Raw genomic sequence first — 14261 nt, 5'->3', positions numbered from 1 at the left:
CCCATCTGCAGTGTTTTTTCATTTGCATTCATTTTCATCAGCATTTATTGCAGTAGAAAACTAAAAAGCAGCTTTGCCTTGTGAAAAAAATATATATTGGGCATGGCATGAATAAAATTCAAGGAATACAGTGCAATACAATAGACTTTCTTGGCAGGTATAGGGTTGAACGGGCACTGCCAGATACCAGCATCTGAAAAGGTTATACAAACCGCAAGAGGGCAGAACGATCCCGCCCCCACAGTATACTACACTCTGGCCCCACCTCTCCACGGTCCCCGCCCTTCACCCCGCCCCTTCTACCATAAACCACGCCCACACTCCCGCCCCACACCTCGGCCCCGCCCTACACCGCTGCTCCGCCCCGCGTCTCGCCCCACCCTGCCCCGGGCCCTGCCCAGCGCCTCGGCCCTTTACTGAATTCCGCCCATTCCAGTGGCTGCTCTAGGAAAAGTCTGCGGAGACTAGAACCCCCAGCCCCCAGCAGCTCGGGAGGAAACATGGCCGCCCTGACTACGGTCGTGGCGGCTGCGGCGGCCACCGCGGTAGCTGGGGCGGTTGCGGGGGCGGGCGCGGCCACCGGGACCAGCGTAGGAGCGGCGCCCGCGCCGCAACAGGTAAATTGAGGACGGCTGGAAGCCGCTCTGGTGGCGGGCGTGGGGCTCGGGGATGTAGGCCCCGGGGGCGGACCACGTCTCTGGCCCCGGCAGAACAGGTGTCCTCTGCAGCGCCACCCGGGAGGTGCCGTGTTCGCGTCCCTTGGTGGAGGCCTGGTACGCCCGGCGGCGTTGCTCTTTGTTGTTATGGGCGTCTAACAGCCTTTATAAGCCGCCTCCCTGCAGTTTTGAAGTCGAGGAACACCGGGTTGGAAGCCCTGGGCTTTGCCGCTTCCTAGTTGTATGATAGGAAAATGTCTGGGCTGCTCAGTTTTCTCTCTAAAAATGGGTACTAATAAATAATACGCTTCTCCCAGAGCTGTGGGCATTCTATCTGGGGAGACCCTGACATGAAGCTTGGTTGGAGGGAGACTCGGCATCCAGTAATCATCGCCAGCTCTTACTGTGCAGGTGCTAGGAACACAAAAGAGGAATAAAATGTGGGAGGATAAGAGGCAGAGGTGTTTCCTAGAATGGGCTTAAGGACCATTTTCTCCACAGCGAAGACAACTGTACCTTTCAATTGCCATCAGCTTAACGAGACTATTCCTTATCCCTCTAAACTAGATATCCCCTTTATACCCACTACACCCTACGTCCTTTCCCGGTTTTATGTTTTTCTCCGTAGCACTAATTACCATATGATATATATTTTTTCATTCTCTCCCCACCCCCCCGCCTCCTTGAGAATGTAAGCTCCATGAAGGCAGAAATTTTTGAAATCACTATGATATTCCCAGCACCTAAAACGTGCTCACTTTATAGTGCCTAGGACATAGTAGGCGCTTCCCAAATATTTGTAGATCAGTGCAAACCTGGAGGAAAGCTGTTGTGAACTGACGACAGGCTCTATAGTTTTTAATCCTCAAAGGAAATACGGTGTCTTTTCAGCTTTGCAATTCAGGAAATCCACGTCAGGCAAATTTTCTCCCAAGTTCTATGTGATTCTATTCTAACTCCGGATCAAGTGCATCAGGAAAAATATAAAAATGCAAAATAGAGCAAATGTTTTTAAATATGGACTAAAACATGTATGGTCCTTTTAGTTTGTCTATGTTGCTGGCTTTCTCCATGAAAACTTTTCAGTTCAATGTGATTTGTTCTCTAAATTCTCATAGCTTGTTTTACCTCCTGATTTACATTTTTTACAAGCTACCTAATATCCTTATTGACAAAGCCCGTGAGTCTACTATAGTGATTCTCAGAGGTGGTGTTTGCCCCAGGGACTACATCAGAATCATATAACCTATAGAGTTATTTCAAACATTATATTAGTTCTCAGAGAGCACTTAGCAATTTCTGGAGACTTAGTTGTGACAAAAGGGAAGAAGTTTTGAGGTGCTGCTAACATATAATAGGTAGAGGCCAGAAGACATCCTCCCCCCAACAGTTATCTGGTTCAAAATGTTAGTAGTACTGAGGTTGAAAAACCTTGCTTTATAAACCTTTCCACCACTTTATTAGGGAAGGCATAGTTTCATAACTGAGAATCATAGCAGGAATGTAGAAATTGTCAAGTGTGTTTGGCTTAAAAAAATTAGAATCACTGCTGTACTAATTCCAAACCTGAATATTTGTCATTAATGAATATTCCTGCTCACTAATACTGAAACCAACTAATGTTTCTTGAGATGTTTTTTTCTGATAATCTTATGATATTAGAAGTATCTAAAAGATATCTGAAACCTAGGGTTTCCATAACAGAGTATCACAGATTGGGTGACAAAAACAACAGAAATTAATTGTCTCACAGTTCTAGAGGCTAGAAGTCTAAGAACAAGGTGTATTAAGATTGAATTCTGGTGAGGCATCTTGTCCTAACTTGTAGACAACTATCTTCCTGCAGTGTCCTCACAGGGCCTTTCCTCTGTGGGCCTGCAGAGGGAGAGAGGAAGGGAGAGAAAAAGAGTGAGAGAGAGATGTATCTGAGGTCTCTTCCTCTTAAAAGGGTATGGGTCCTTTTGGACTAGGGTTCTCTTTTATCACCTCATTTAACTAATTATCTCTGTAAAGTTGCTCTCCAAATATAGTCACTGTGGAGCTAGAAATTCAACATTTAAATTTTGGGAGGAAATAATTCAGTCTATCACAGTTCTCTTAAATTATTCTGGAATAATTATCTCTGAAGTTTCAGAACTATTGTATCTTGTATTTTGTAATCTCCTTGGGGTGTGGAATGTCATAAATTTCTCACCTATTATGAAAAGTAATAAGGTACCCTATCTATGCTTTTTGATGCTTGTATATGATTCAGCCACTACTTTTCAAGACTGAAGGCCACAAATCTTTTAACCTTCTCTTAAGTGCCATTTCTCTCTTAATCCTGGAACTTGTTCACTTGATCATTTTAGTTTTGAATTATGAGTTTTTTGGAAGTACCTCTAACTACGATGTTGCTGGTTTTATACCAAGATAGGACTGTGTCTTCTGCTTTATTTCTAGTGATTTTTTCTCTAATGACCTGAATCTTAAGTCCATTGACTGCCTAGATTAGGCTTTTAATAATAACTACATTTCTTCTCAAACTTTAAATGGTCATTCAAAATGGACTTTCTCTAAAAGGTCATGCGTATACATTGGGCTATGTGTATGTTCAGGTGTAGTAGGCTGAATAATGTTTCCCCAGGGCATACATCATAAGGGTCTTTGCTGATGTGATTAATATCTTAAAATAGGGAGATTTTCATGGACCTTCTGATGGGACCCATTGCGATCACATAGGTCTTTCTAAGATGGAGGCAGGGGAATCGGTCAGTAATAGGAGATGTGATAATGGAAGCAAGGGGATAGGGTGATTTGAGGAAGGGGTCACAAGCCAAGGAGTAAAGGTAGACCCAAGAAGTTTAAATGAAAAAAAAAAAAAAGGTAAGGAAATAGGTCCTCCCTTAAAGCCTCCAGAAGAAATGCAGCCTTGCCCATACCTTGATTTTATTTATCTTTTATTAAGATTATTTTTAATGAACAAATCATTATGTTGTAGACTTACAGTATACATTGTGATGTTTTGATATGTGTATACAATCTGGAAGTAAATCTGGATTAAATTGAGCCCATTTACATATGACCTCACTTCATTTTTTGTGGCAATACATTTGAAAATGTATTCTTTTTTAAAAAAATTATGTATTTATTTTTAGTTGTAGATGGGCACAATACCTTTATTTTACTCATTTTTATGTGGTGCTGAGGATTGAATCCAGTGTCTCACACGTGCTAGGCAAGCAGTCTACCACTGAGCTACAACCCAGCCCTAAAGATGCATTCTTAATAGTTATTTTGAAGTATACATTTTTATTGACTAAAATTACCTTGCTGTGTAATAGGTCTCAAAACTTATTTCTCATTTTCCATCCTGACTTTGTACCTTTTGATCAACCACTTCTCATGCCTTTCTCCCCAGTTCCTTCCAGTCTGTGGTAACCATTATTTTGCTCTTTACTTCCATGAGATCAACTCTTTTTTTTAGATTATACATTTGAGTAAAATCATGAGGTGTTTTTCTTTCTGTCTGGTTTATGTCACTTAGCATAATGTCTTCTAGTTTCACATCATGAAATTGAAAGAGAATAAATTTGTAATGTTTAAACTAGTAAATCGGTGGTAGACGAATCTATGATAAATTTGTTACAGAGGCAAAGGAAGCATAAGGATAGATCTGAGATTCTCTATTTCTTTAGGGGGTATCGGGGATTGAACTCAGGGGCGCTTGACCACTGAGCCACATCTCAGCCCTATTTTGTATTTTATTTAAAGACAGAGTCTGACTGAGTTGCTTAGTGACTCACTTTTGCTGAGGCTGACTTTGAACTCATGATCCTCCTGCCTGTGCCTCCCGAGCCACTGGGATTATAGGCCTGCACCATCACACTGGGAAGGATAGATCTGAGAAAGTCCTGAGTTCTCATCTTTGACTGACCTTGAAGTTCTATGTAGAAAGAAAGTAAAGGCTGAGGTAAAGTTGTAAACTTCCTGCCTGAATATTAAAGGTGTGCCCCAGAATGCAAACAGACCCCCTCACCCAAAGATAGCAAAGACTAGGACTTATTGTTTAAAAGCATTTCAGGAAATTTATGACCACTTATTACTGACAACTCGCTAGCCAAACAAATTTAAGTGCTATACCCAACAAAGAATATATAATTCAGAATAGTGAGTAAACAAACAGAAACAAAACAAATCCTAGGAATCTTGTTTTCAGAGTTGCCACATTTAATTATTGTAAATGTCCAATTTTTAACAACAACAAAAATATGAAACATGCAAAGAAATAAGGAAGTATAGTTCACACAGGGGAATAAAGCAGAAAAGTGGAGGACTAAATACTGGATATACTAGATAAAGACTTCATATCAGTTACTTTATTATTTTTCCATATTTAGTTATTTTATCTTTTTATTAATTTGTTTATTTATTTAGATAGCATTTCAGTGTTCAGTGTTGCCTAGGCTCATCTCAAACTATGGCTCCAGTTATTCTTCACCTTAGCATCCCAAGTAGCTGGGACTTCAGGTGGTGTGCCAATGCACCTGACTCAACTAATTTATTTTAAATTTATTCACAGAACTAAAGGAAACTAAAAGAAAATATGAGAATAATATGTCACCAAATAGAAAATACCTATAAAGAGATAAAAATTACAAAGAAAAATCATATAGAAATCTTGGGGTTAAAGTACAAGAACTTGAATGAAAACTTGACTAGAGAAACTCAACACCAGGTTTACTTGGCAAATAAAAGAATCAGCAAACTTGAAGATAGGTCAATTCAGATTATCCAGACTGAAGAATAGGAAAAATAAATAAATAGATAGATAGATAGATAGATAGAAGAAGAAGAAGAAAAATAAAGACTCAGAGATCTGTGGAATACCATTAAGCATACTAATATGAATAATGAGAATTTTGGAAACAGAGAAGCAAAATATACACAAAGAAATGGATATTTGGGTGATGTCAGAAAACTTCCCAGATTTGATGAAAAACATTAACCAACACATTGTTGGAGCTCATCAAAACTTTCAAATATAAATAAGAAAAATTTTGAAAGCTCCAAGAAGCAATTGAATACTTAGGAGGGATCCTCAATAAGATTAGCACATCAAAAACCCCGGGCATATTATTCTGTTTCTGTTGCCATTAACAAAATGCCTGAGGCTAGGTACTTATTGAATAAAATATTTATAATTAATTCACTATTTTGGAGGCTGAAAGTTCAAGATAAGTCATCCCCAGCCTCTCCTAAGGGCCTGCCAGCCTGTGTCACAGTGTGGTAGATGGCATCATGACAGCATGTGTGAGAGGGAGAGAACAGTCACATATTGAGACAGGGAGTAAGGGAATGACCAAAAATACAATAATATCACAAAGAGTAAATACACAGAAATGAATTTAATGAAAGAAGTATAAACTTTAAACATTTTTGAAAGAAATTAAAGGTGACCTACATAAAGAGAGATTTCATGTTTATGAATCTGAAGACTTTATTCTGTTAAGAATGGTATAGTCTCCAGAGAATCCAACCCATCTGCCCTTTTTTTGCAAAAAAAAAAAAAAAAAAAAAAAAAAAAAATTACAAGCTGATCCTAAATTTCATACAGAAAATGCAAGGTATTATTTACCAAATAGTAAAAACAGCTTAGAAGAAAGAACAGAGTTGGAGTGCTCACATTTTGTAGTTTTGAAACTTATTTCAAAGCTACAGTAACCAATGTGTACTGCATAGACATAAAGATCAGTGAGAGTCAAGAAATAAACCTACATTTGTGGGCATGAAAAATGATTTTCAATAACACAATTCAGTAAGAAAAGAATAGTCTTTTCAACAAATGGTACTAGGACAATTGGATATCTGCATACATAAGTTGAACTCCTACCTCACACCATATATGAAAAATAACCCCAAATAGAGACCAACATGTGATATATAACTCTTAGGAGAAAACATAGGCATGAATCTTCATGACCTTTGAATAGGCAGTGGTTTCTTCTATAGAAATCTGAAGCACAAACCAAACTTAAGTAAGATAAATTGTACTCCATTAAAATTTAAAAATTGGTGCCTTAAAGGACATTATCAGGAAAGTGAAGAGGCATGGGGGTGCAGCTCAATGATAGAGCGTGTGCTCAGCATGCACATGGTCCTTAGTTTAGTTCCTAGTACCAAAAAAAGAAAAGACAAATCAGAGAATGTGAGAAAATACTCGCAAATTTGTAAAGGTTTTATGTCTACAATATAGGTTTAAAAACAAAATTGCACAACTAGTTTAAAGATCATATTGACTTATTTGCAATTCATGAATTGGAGCAGTATCTTGTTCTATAAAACAAAATAAGAACTCTCACAGGGCTTCACAGAACAGTGTTCCATTGTTGTTATTGTTTTTTTTTTTAAGGTGGGAACTAGAAAACAAGAGAAAAAAAGCATATTAGTTAACATCAGGTTGCTTCAGTTTACTTTTCTTGTGAGAGTTGAAGAGGACTTACTTATTTGACTCCCTGAAGACTGGTAAAGCCTTTCTGATTGGCTGCTGTGAATGTTAGGAAAAAGTAGTCTGTTTGAGGATCTACTGCCTTCCTTAGAGTTTCAGTTTGATTATGCAGCACTTAGCATAAATGACTCCATTTTGGTTTGGTCTGGTCTTTGGGGACTTAGTGTAGGAGCTCAATCTAAAATAGTGCCCTTCCATAAAAATGAACATACGTAAGCAGCTCTAACAGTTCAACAATAAAATGACATGTAGCCTATTTTTTTTTTTTAAAGGAGAAAAGGCAGAAGCCACTAGATTCTTTGTTTTTTTTTTTAGACTCTATGCCACTATTTATTTATTTATTTATTTAAGTTGTAGTTGGGCACAATACCTTTATTTAATTTATTTATTTTTATGTGGTGCTGAGGATCGAACCAGGGCCTTGCATGTGCTAGGTGAGTGCTCTACCTCTGAGCCACAACCCCAGGCTCCCCCCCACCCCCACCCTGCCTCTTTGCATATGTAATGCTGCACGAAAAAGCAGCGAAAGTCACACTTCTCATGTGGCCCTTCAGCCAGGGGACCCTTCAGAAGAGAGCTGCTCCCTGGGTGGTACCAGCAGCTTTGCTACCAGCAATATTGACTTCCCCTGATACTGCACTTCCCGGCAAAGTTTGATGCCATCTGGTAACTGCAGCTTGGTGAGGCCATGTACACTGCTGTCCAGCACACATAGGGCCAACCATCATTAAGGACTATAATGGAAGAAATAATGCTGGGCCCTCAGAGTGTGACCTTATTTACCAGGAGTCCAGGGAACTGAGCAAGCACAACAGCAGCAATTTGGTGGCATTTGCTTTTATGAGATAAAATAGTTTGGGAATTATTCCTAGAACCAAGGTAATGTTAAGCCATTGTAATGATTTCAGTGAGGTATTGAGGCAGTGCAGACTTGCAGTAGACTAATCTAATCAAGAAATTCAAATTGAAGAGATAGAAAATCAGCTCTGATGACCAAATTACTTCAGCATAAAAATGTAACTGGTAGTGAAAATATGAAGTTTTCAGAATGGCAATGGAAGAGGATGTTCCAAATGTATAGAGTTCATTGAGATGGTATAAAATTGGGGACTGGGCAAATGTTTGTGTGGCCACAAACCAATCATGATATTATTGTTTATGAGTTAAAGTTATTTTCTTCTAAAACAATGAGAAAAGATTTAAGTAGATAGATATTCCTCAAGAGCAGTGACCCATAAGCATATGAAAAAGATGTGAAACATCATTAGTCATTAGGAACTAATCAAAGATTAACTACTGTGAAATGCTATTTCACAGGCATTAAAATGGCTAAAATAAAATAGACAGATAATAGCAAGAGTTGGTGAGGGTACAAAGAAATTGAAACCCTTATGCCATGTTAGTGGGAATGTAAAAGATACAGCCATTGTGGAAAACAGTTTGGCAGTTTTTCAGAAAACTAAAACCTTGTGCATCAGAGGCATTACTAAAGACATGAATAGATAACTCAGAGAAAAATATCTGCCAATTACATATATAGTAAGATATTTACATTCAGAAATAAAAAGAATGCTTCCAACTCAACAATAAAAGGGCAACCTGTTTGTTGTCGTTGTTGTTGTCTTTTTGTGGTGCTGGGGATTGAACCCAGGGCCTTGTGTGTGCAAGGCAAGCACTCTGCCAACTGAGCTATATCCCCAGCCCTCAACCCAGATTTTTAAATGGGAAATTAAAAAATAGAGCTACCTTATGAGCCAGAAATCCTGCTATTTACCCAAGAGAATTGAAAGGGTTGGTTGTGTAGCTCAGTGATAGAGTGCTTAACTAGCGTGTTTGAGGACCTGGGATTAATCCCGGTACTACAAAAATAGGCAAGTTAAATTCACATACAGATGGTCATGGTACCATTATTTGTATTGGCCAAATAGTAGAAAGAAACCAATTGTCCATCAGCTGATGTCCAATGAGTTGGTAAACAAAATGTGGTGGATCTGTATAAAGCATCACATTTCAGCCACAAAAAGGAATGGAGCACAGATTCATGGTACCACATGGATGAATCTTGAAAACAATGTGCTAAGCGAAAGAAGCCAGACAGAAAAGGCTACATGTTGTATGAGTCCATTTAGCCAGAATAGGTAAATTCATAGTTAGAAAATAAGTTAATGCTTGCCTGGAGCTGGGAGAAGGGAGATGGGGAGTGACTGTTAATGGGTATAATACTTCATTTTGGCATGATGAAAATATCTCAGAACCACATAGTGATGATGGTTGCACAACTTTGTGAATATACTAAAAACCACCGAATTGTATGTCTTAAATGGATATTTATGGTATGTGAATTATATCTCAACTTTTTAAATATTTCCTGTGGGAGGCCAACCTTACGGGTGACTGAGTTACACTCCCCAGCTGGGTGCTGAGGCGCTCAGTCACAGAAATGGGTGTGTCTTGCTACAGCCCCATGGGTGAAGCTATGCTCACCTGTTCCTTTGTAATATAACCCCTTGCCCTGTTTAGGATAGAATCTTCCATGGAAGTGCCTTGTGTGTGTCCCCTCCTCTTACTGTGCCCTTGGGTGTGGCCTACCCAGGTGTCAGTCGGCCTGCTGACAGTGGACATCATGAGGATAGACTCAGCCCCCTGAAACCTGACCCCTTGCCTCATTTGAATAGCTTCTCCTCAATAAAAGGGGTCAGCATGTGCTCTCGCTCTCTCTCTTTCTGTGGACCCTTAAGGTCAGAGGAGCCGTCACAGCAACCCCAAAGAAAAAGGTATTTGTGTCTCTTGTGTGGTTATTTCGTGCAGCCCAGTTAGCCCAGTTTAACTAGAGTGACCCCTGAGCCTTTTAATCTCGAGAACAGAAACCCGGCAATTTCCTAAATTCTTTACTTTGTTCTTGCTCTTAGAAATATAGAACCTATATTTCCCTTTTTCTTAATCTCTCACATCCCATTGTTCAACAATCCCTTTTGGTTATACCTTCAAAATAAATCTAAGGTTCTTAACTTCTTTTAATTTCTGTCACCTGGGTAGTCCTGGACACTCATTCCAAGCCTGTGTTGCTTCATCAGCTACTCCACTGATCTTGCTTCCATTCGTGCCTCACCCACCCTCACACTTCCCACCGATTTATTCCCCCAAAACAGCCAGAATTTTTTTCTTAAAGAATTAAATTTACCATGCATTTCTCTGTTCAAAACCCTGCAGTAAAATCCACTCAGTGACCTAACCCATCTGTGTGTTTGGCGTGTACCTCCCTGTTGACTTTCATCTCCCATCAAGCCCCCTACCTTTACTAATCTCATGTCATATTGCCTTTTCTGTGCTTGAACTGGCCAAAGTCTTTCCAGCTCTTGCAAGTTTGCACAGCTGCTCTGTAGACCTGGCACACCATTCCATGCTGCTTCTAGCATGGCTGATTGCATTCTTTCTTAAATGTCACCCCCTCAAATAGAACCCCTGCAGCTATTCTAACTGAAAAGCAAGCCTAGGTTAATATTTTCCATGTTAACACTAGTTCCTTAATAGCACTTATCACAGTTGGTGCATTTTTATTTGTTTTTATTGCTTGTTTCATATTTTCTCTATACATCTGTTTCCCTTCAATAGACTTTAAGGAGGGGCCATTAGGATGGATCATTATTGTTTATTAGGATGGATCATTATTGTTTCCCTAGTGTCTAATGCTGCCCCTGTCATAGCATACATAGTGTTCAGTCTATAGGTGACAAATGACTAAATGAATTAGATCTTTTTTGTAAAAAATCTCTGGATTATTATTATTATTATTATTATTAATTTATCATTTTAAGATAAAAATTCCTTCTTCCACAAAATGTATTTTTAAAAAAATTAGATTAGCCTTAAAATGAACTCAATAAACTCCAGTATTTGATGTTTAGTGTCTAAAAATAATTTCACATTATTTCTTACTACTTTCAGTATGGATGATAACTTCTTGTTATTTTTTATACAGAATGATGGCTGTTTTAGTACTTCGGGTGGAATTCGTCCTTTTCAGCTTCAAAATTGGAAGCAGAAAGTTAGTCGGACTAAGAAAGCAGAATTCATACGCACAGCAGAAAAATTTAAAAATCAGTAAGTATGTTTTGTCCAAATAACAGTACTAGTCAATTTATTATGAACAATATAAAATTAATTCAATTTCACCTGCTAAATCCCATATTATTAGAAAATTTTAGTCACCAGTTAAATAGAACAAAGAAAGTGGCCGGTATGAATGAACAGATGGTAATACAATATTTAATATAAAAATTATAAGTGGAATTGTTTTATCTTTTTTTACCACTTTCAATTTTTATTTTAAGGAAAACAAAACAGCTTCTTCTTTAAATTTTGTATATTATATAAACAGATTGAGTACCTTTTCAATTTACAACTGCAGGTAAACATTCAGTAAACATTTTTGAATAAGTGAATAATTTGAGGGAGTTTAAAATATATATGTATGAAAGTGCTTTATAAATAAACATCATGTATTTAAATTGCTATTTTTCCTATTTTGCAAACAAGGGTGATTATAGAGAGTAAATATCTTCCCATAGGTTATCTAGTTGGTAAATGTTTGATTTAGTGACTCTTATGGGTGGCTTCAGCCACTCTGAAAGCCACTGTTCTTTTTAATTACCAGTGCTGTTCTTCAGGAAAGCCTGTTTGAGTTGTCAGTATATCTCATTGAGGAAAGCAGTGGCTAGTTTTCATGAAAAATCTATACTCTTGAGTTAACTTTTTTTAAAAAATAACTTGTGGTCTCTGTTCCTCTCAGATCTATTCTGTACATTATGATGAAATTGAGAAGTTTCTGTTTATGTTTCTGTTTAAATGTTAGTATATACTATATGTATTTATTCCTTGAAGAAGCAGTGATATTCATTGAATATTCATTGTTGTCTGCAGCATCATGATGTAACTATGAAGAATGGTGATAATTAGAACTCAAAGTGCCCCATTCTACTCTATAGTTTTTTATAAATATACTGCTTTGAATTTAGACACTATCCATTTACCAAAGAACTCAAGAAAAGGAAACTATTGTAAGGAATAGACTCTGGAACAGAATTAGTGACAATTCTCTTCAGAAATTCTACCAGTGAAAAAAATATACTATTTGAATTTTGAAAAGTTATACCATCTGTAGCTTTGGAAGATTGAATTCTTACTACCCTTATATAATACTTGTCTCCCTCCCAGCTTTATAATTGACAAAAATAGTATATGTTTAACGTATACAACATGATGTTTTGATATATGTATACATTGTGAAATGATTATCACCATCAAGCTAATTAACATATTCCTCACCTCACATAGTTACTGTGCACTTGCATGTAAGATCTGTTCTTTCAGCATATTATACTAAGTGAAACAAGTCAAATTCTGAAAGATGTACATGGCATGATCTCGTTTATGTGTGGAATCTAAAAGAGTTGAACTTATAAAAACAGACCAGAGGGGTAGATAACAGAGGTGGGCGTGAAGGGTAGGGGTAAAGATAATGGGAAAATGTTGTTCAAACACTATGTGTGTCAGATGGATATGTTCTGAAAACCTAATATATAGCATGTTCACATTGGTTAATGATAATATAATTTATTATTATACTATAAAATAAAATATATTTGAAAAATGTAAATACCATCTCTGTAATACCAAGAATTCAAGAAAATACAATTTATTTATTTATTTATTTATTTCTAAAATGCATTACTCTAGGTAGAATTGGACTCTAGTTAGGGTTTCTGGTTTGTATTTATCTCTAGATGGCATAATGTCCACTAAAAGGTTAAGGTCTATAATACAGCAACTCAATGTATTTCTATTCAATTCTTCTTGAATACTGAGGAAAAAACAATTTGTTTCATCATTCTGTTATTTTTAGAGTAAGAAATAAATTCACATGTCTCAGAACTCTAAACAATATCAAAGGGTACTCAATAGAAAGTCTCAGTTTCACCCCTAGTTCCTCTCCCCTCAGACAACCAGTAGTACTAATTTTTTTGTTTATTCTTCCACAGATTTTATGTGTTTATTAGGAAATGGAAATATATATTCACATTTGTCCCTTTTTATGTAGATGGTAGCATACTCTACATACTGATTTGCATCTTGGTTTTTTTAACTTCAGAGTATATCTTAGACAAAAAGGAGTTGTTGATTTTGTCAGGTTCCGTAATGGCATGGTAGTTATATATATCAAATATCCTTAATTTACAGAGATGCACATGATAGTATGTTGGAGAAAAACTGCATAGAGGATTTACTTTAAAATACTTGAGCAAAGGAAAGAAAGAATAGATGAAAGGAGAGGTAAAATTACTGAGTCAGAGTGCTATGAGGGGCACATCATGAGTGTAAATGAGGGGACAATTTACTCTTTACTTGTGGGCATGTTTGACATTTTTATATAAAAACATTGTTATAAAGAGTGTCTTCTTGGAGAGGTTTCCTATTCTGTACATGGGACATCTGCAGCATTATATACTGGCATTTGAGTGTAACATGACTTATTTAGCCTGTCCTAAATTTTTGGATGTGTAAGTTGTATTGTAAACAAACAATGCTGCAATTAATTGCAGGATCCTCATAGGTCCACATTATTTTGCACATGTGTGAGTATATCTTCAGGATAAATTCCTAGGAGAAAATGCTGGGTCAAAGGTATATGAATTCATGAATGTGGTAAATATTGTTGCATTGCCATCCATAGGCAATTTATAATGTATGAGAAGATCTGTCTCCCCACAGTTTTAACCATTAGAATATATTATTTACACTTGTGATTTTTTGGCCAATCTGATAGATATGCAGTGTTCTTATGATACAGTTTTAATTGCATTTCTCCTAATTTGAGTTTAAACATCTTTTCATATGTTTAGCAATCTGTCGCCATTAGTACATTTTGAATGTCTTTACACGGTAGTATTTCTAGTCTAGCAATAGCAACATGTAACTCACTATCATATTGTATCCTATGTCCTTGGCAGACGTTTCTATTTGATCATAATATTATCCCTGCTCCCCATCCAGAGCTTTCATGGGATTCCCAGTTCTTAACACACAGGACTTCAGTAGTGACCCTCAATCTGTTGGAAATG

At 37.3% G+C, this 14261-nt stretch overlaps 1 protein-coding gene across 3 annotated transcripts in view; it reads left to right on the top strand.

Moving 5' to 3' along the window:
* The first annotated feature begins 363 nt into the window (after positions 1 to 363).
* The window catches only part of CCDC112 (coiled-coil domain containing 112), a 30138-nt gene continuing 16240 nt past the window's right edge, over positions 364 to 14261 (top strand). For 2 of the 3 annotated variants that reach the window (XM_081298198.1, XM_081298197.1), the window contains exons 1-2: positions 364 to 617; positions 11123 to 11244. In XM_081298198.1, the coding sequence (XP_081154324.1) occupies positions 501 to 617; positions 11123 to 11244 (239 nt within the window). In that variant the 5' untranslated portion in view covers positions 364 to 500. The remainder of the gene's footprint in view (positions 618 to 11122; positions 11245 to 14261) is intronic. The other variant, XM_081298199.1, reaches the window with a different exon arrangement.

Source organism: Spermophilus citellus, assembly GCF_964194105.1.
Source record: "Spermophilus citellus genome assembly, chromosome: 1".
Taxonomy (NCBI): Eukaryota; Metazoa; Chordata; class Mammalia; order Rodentia; family Sciuridae; genus Spermophilus; species Spermophilus citellus.
Note: the sequence above shows the minus strand (reverse complement) of the source record. Positions and strands in the feature narration are given on the sequence as shown.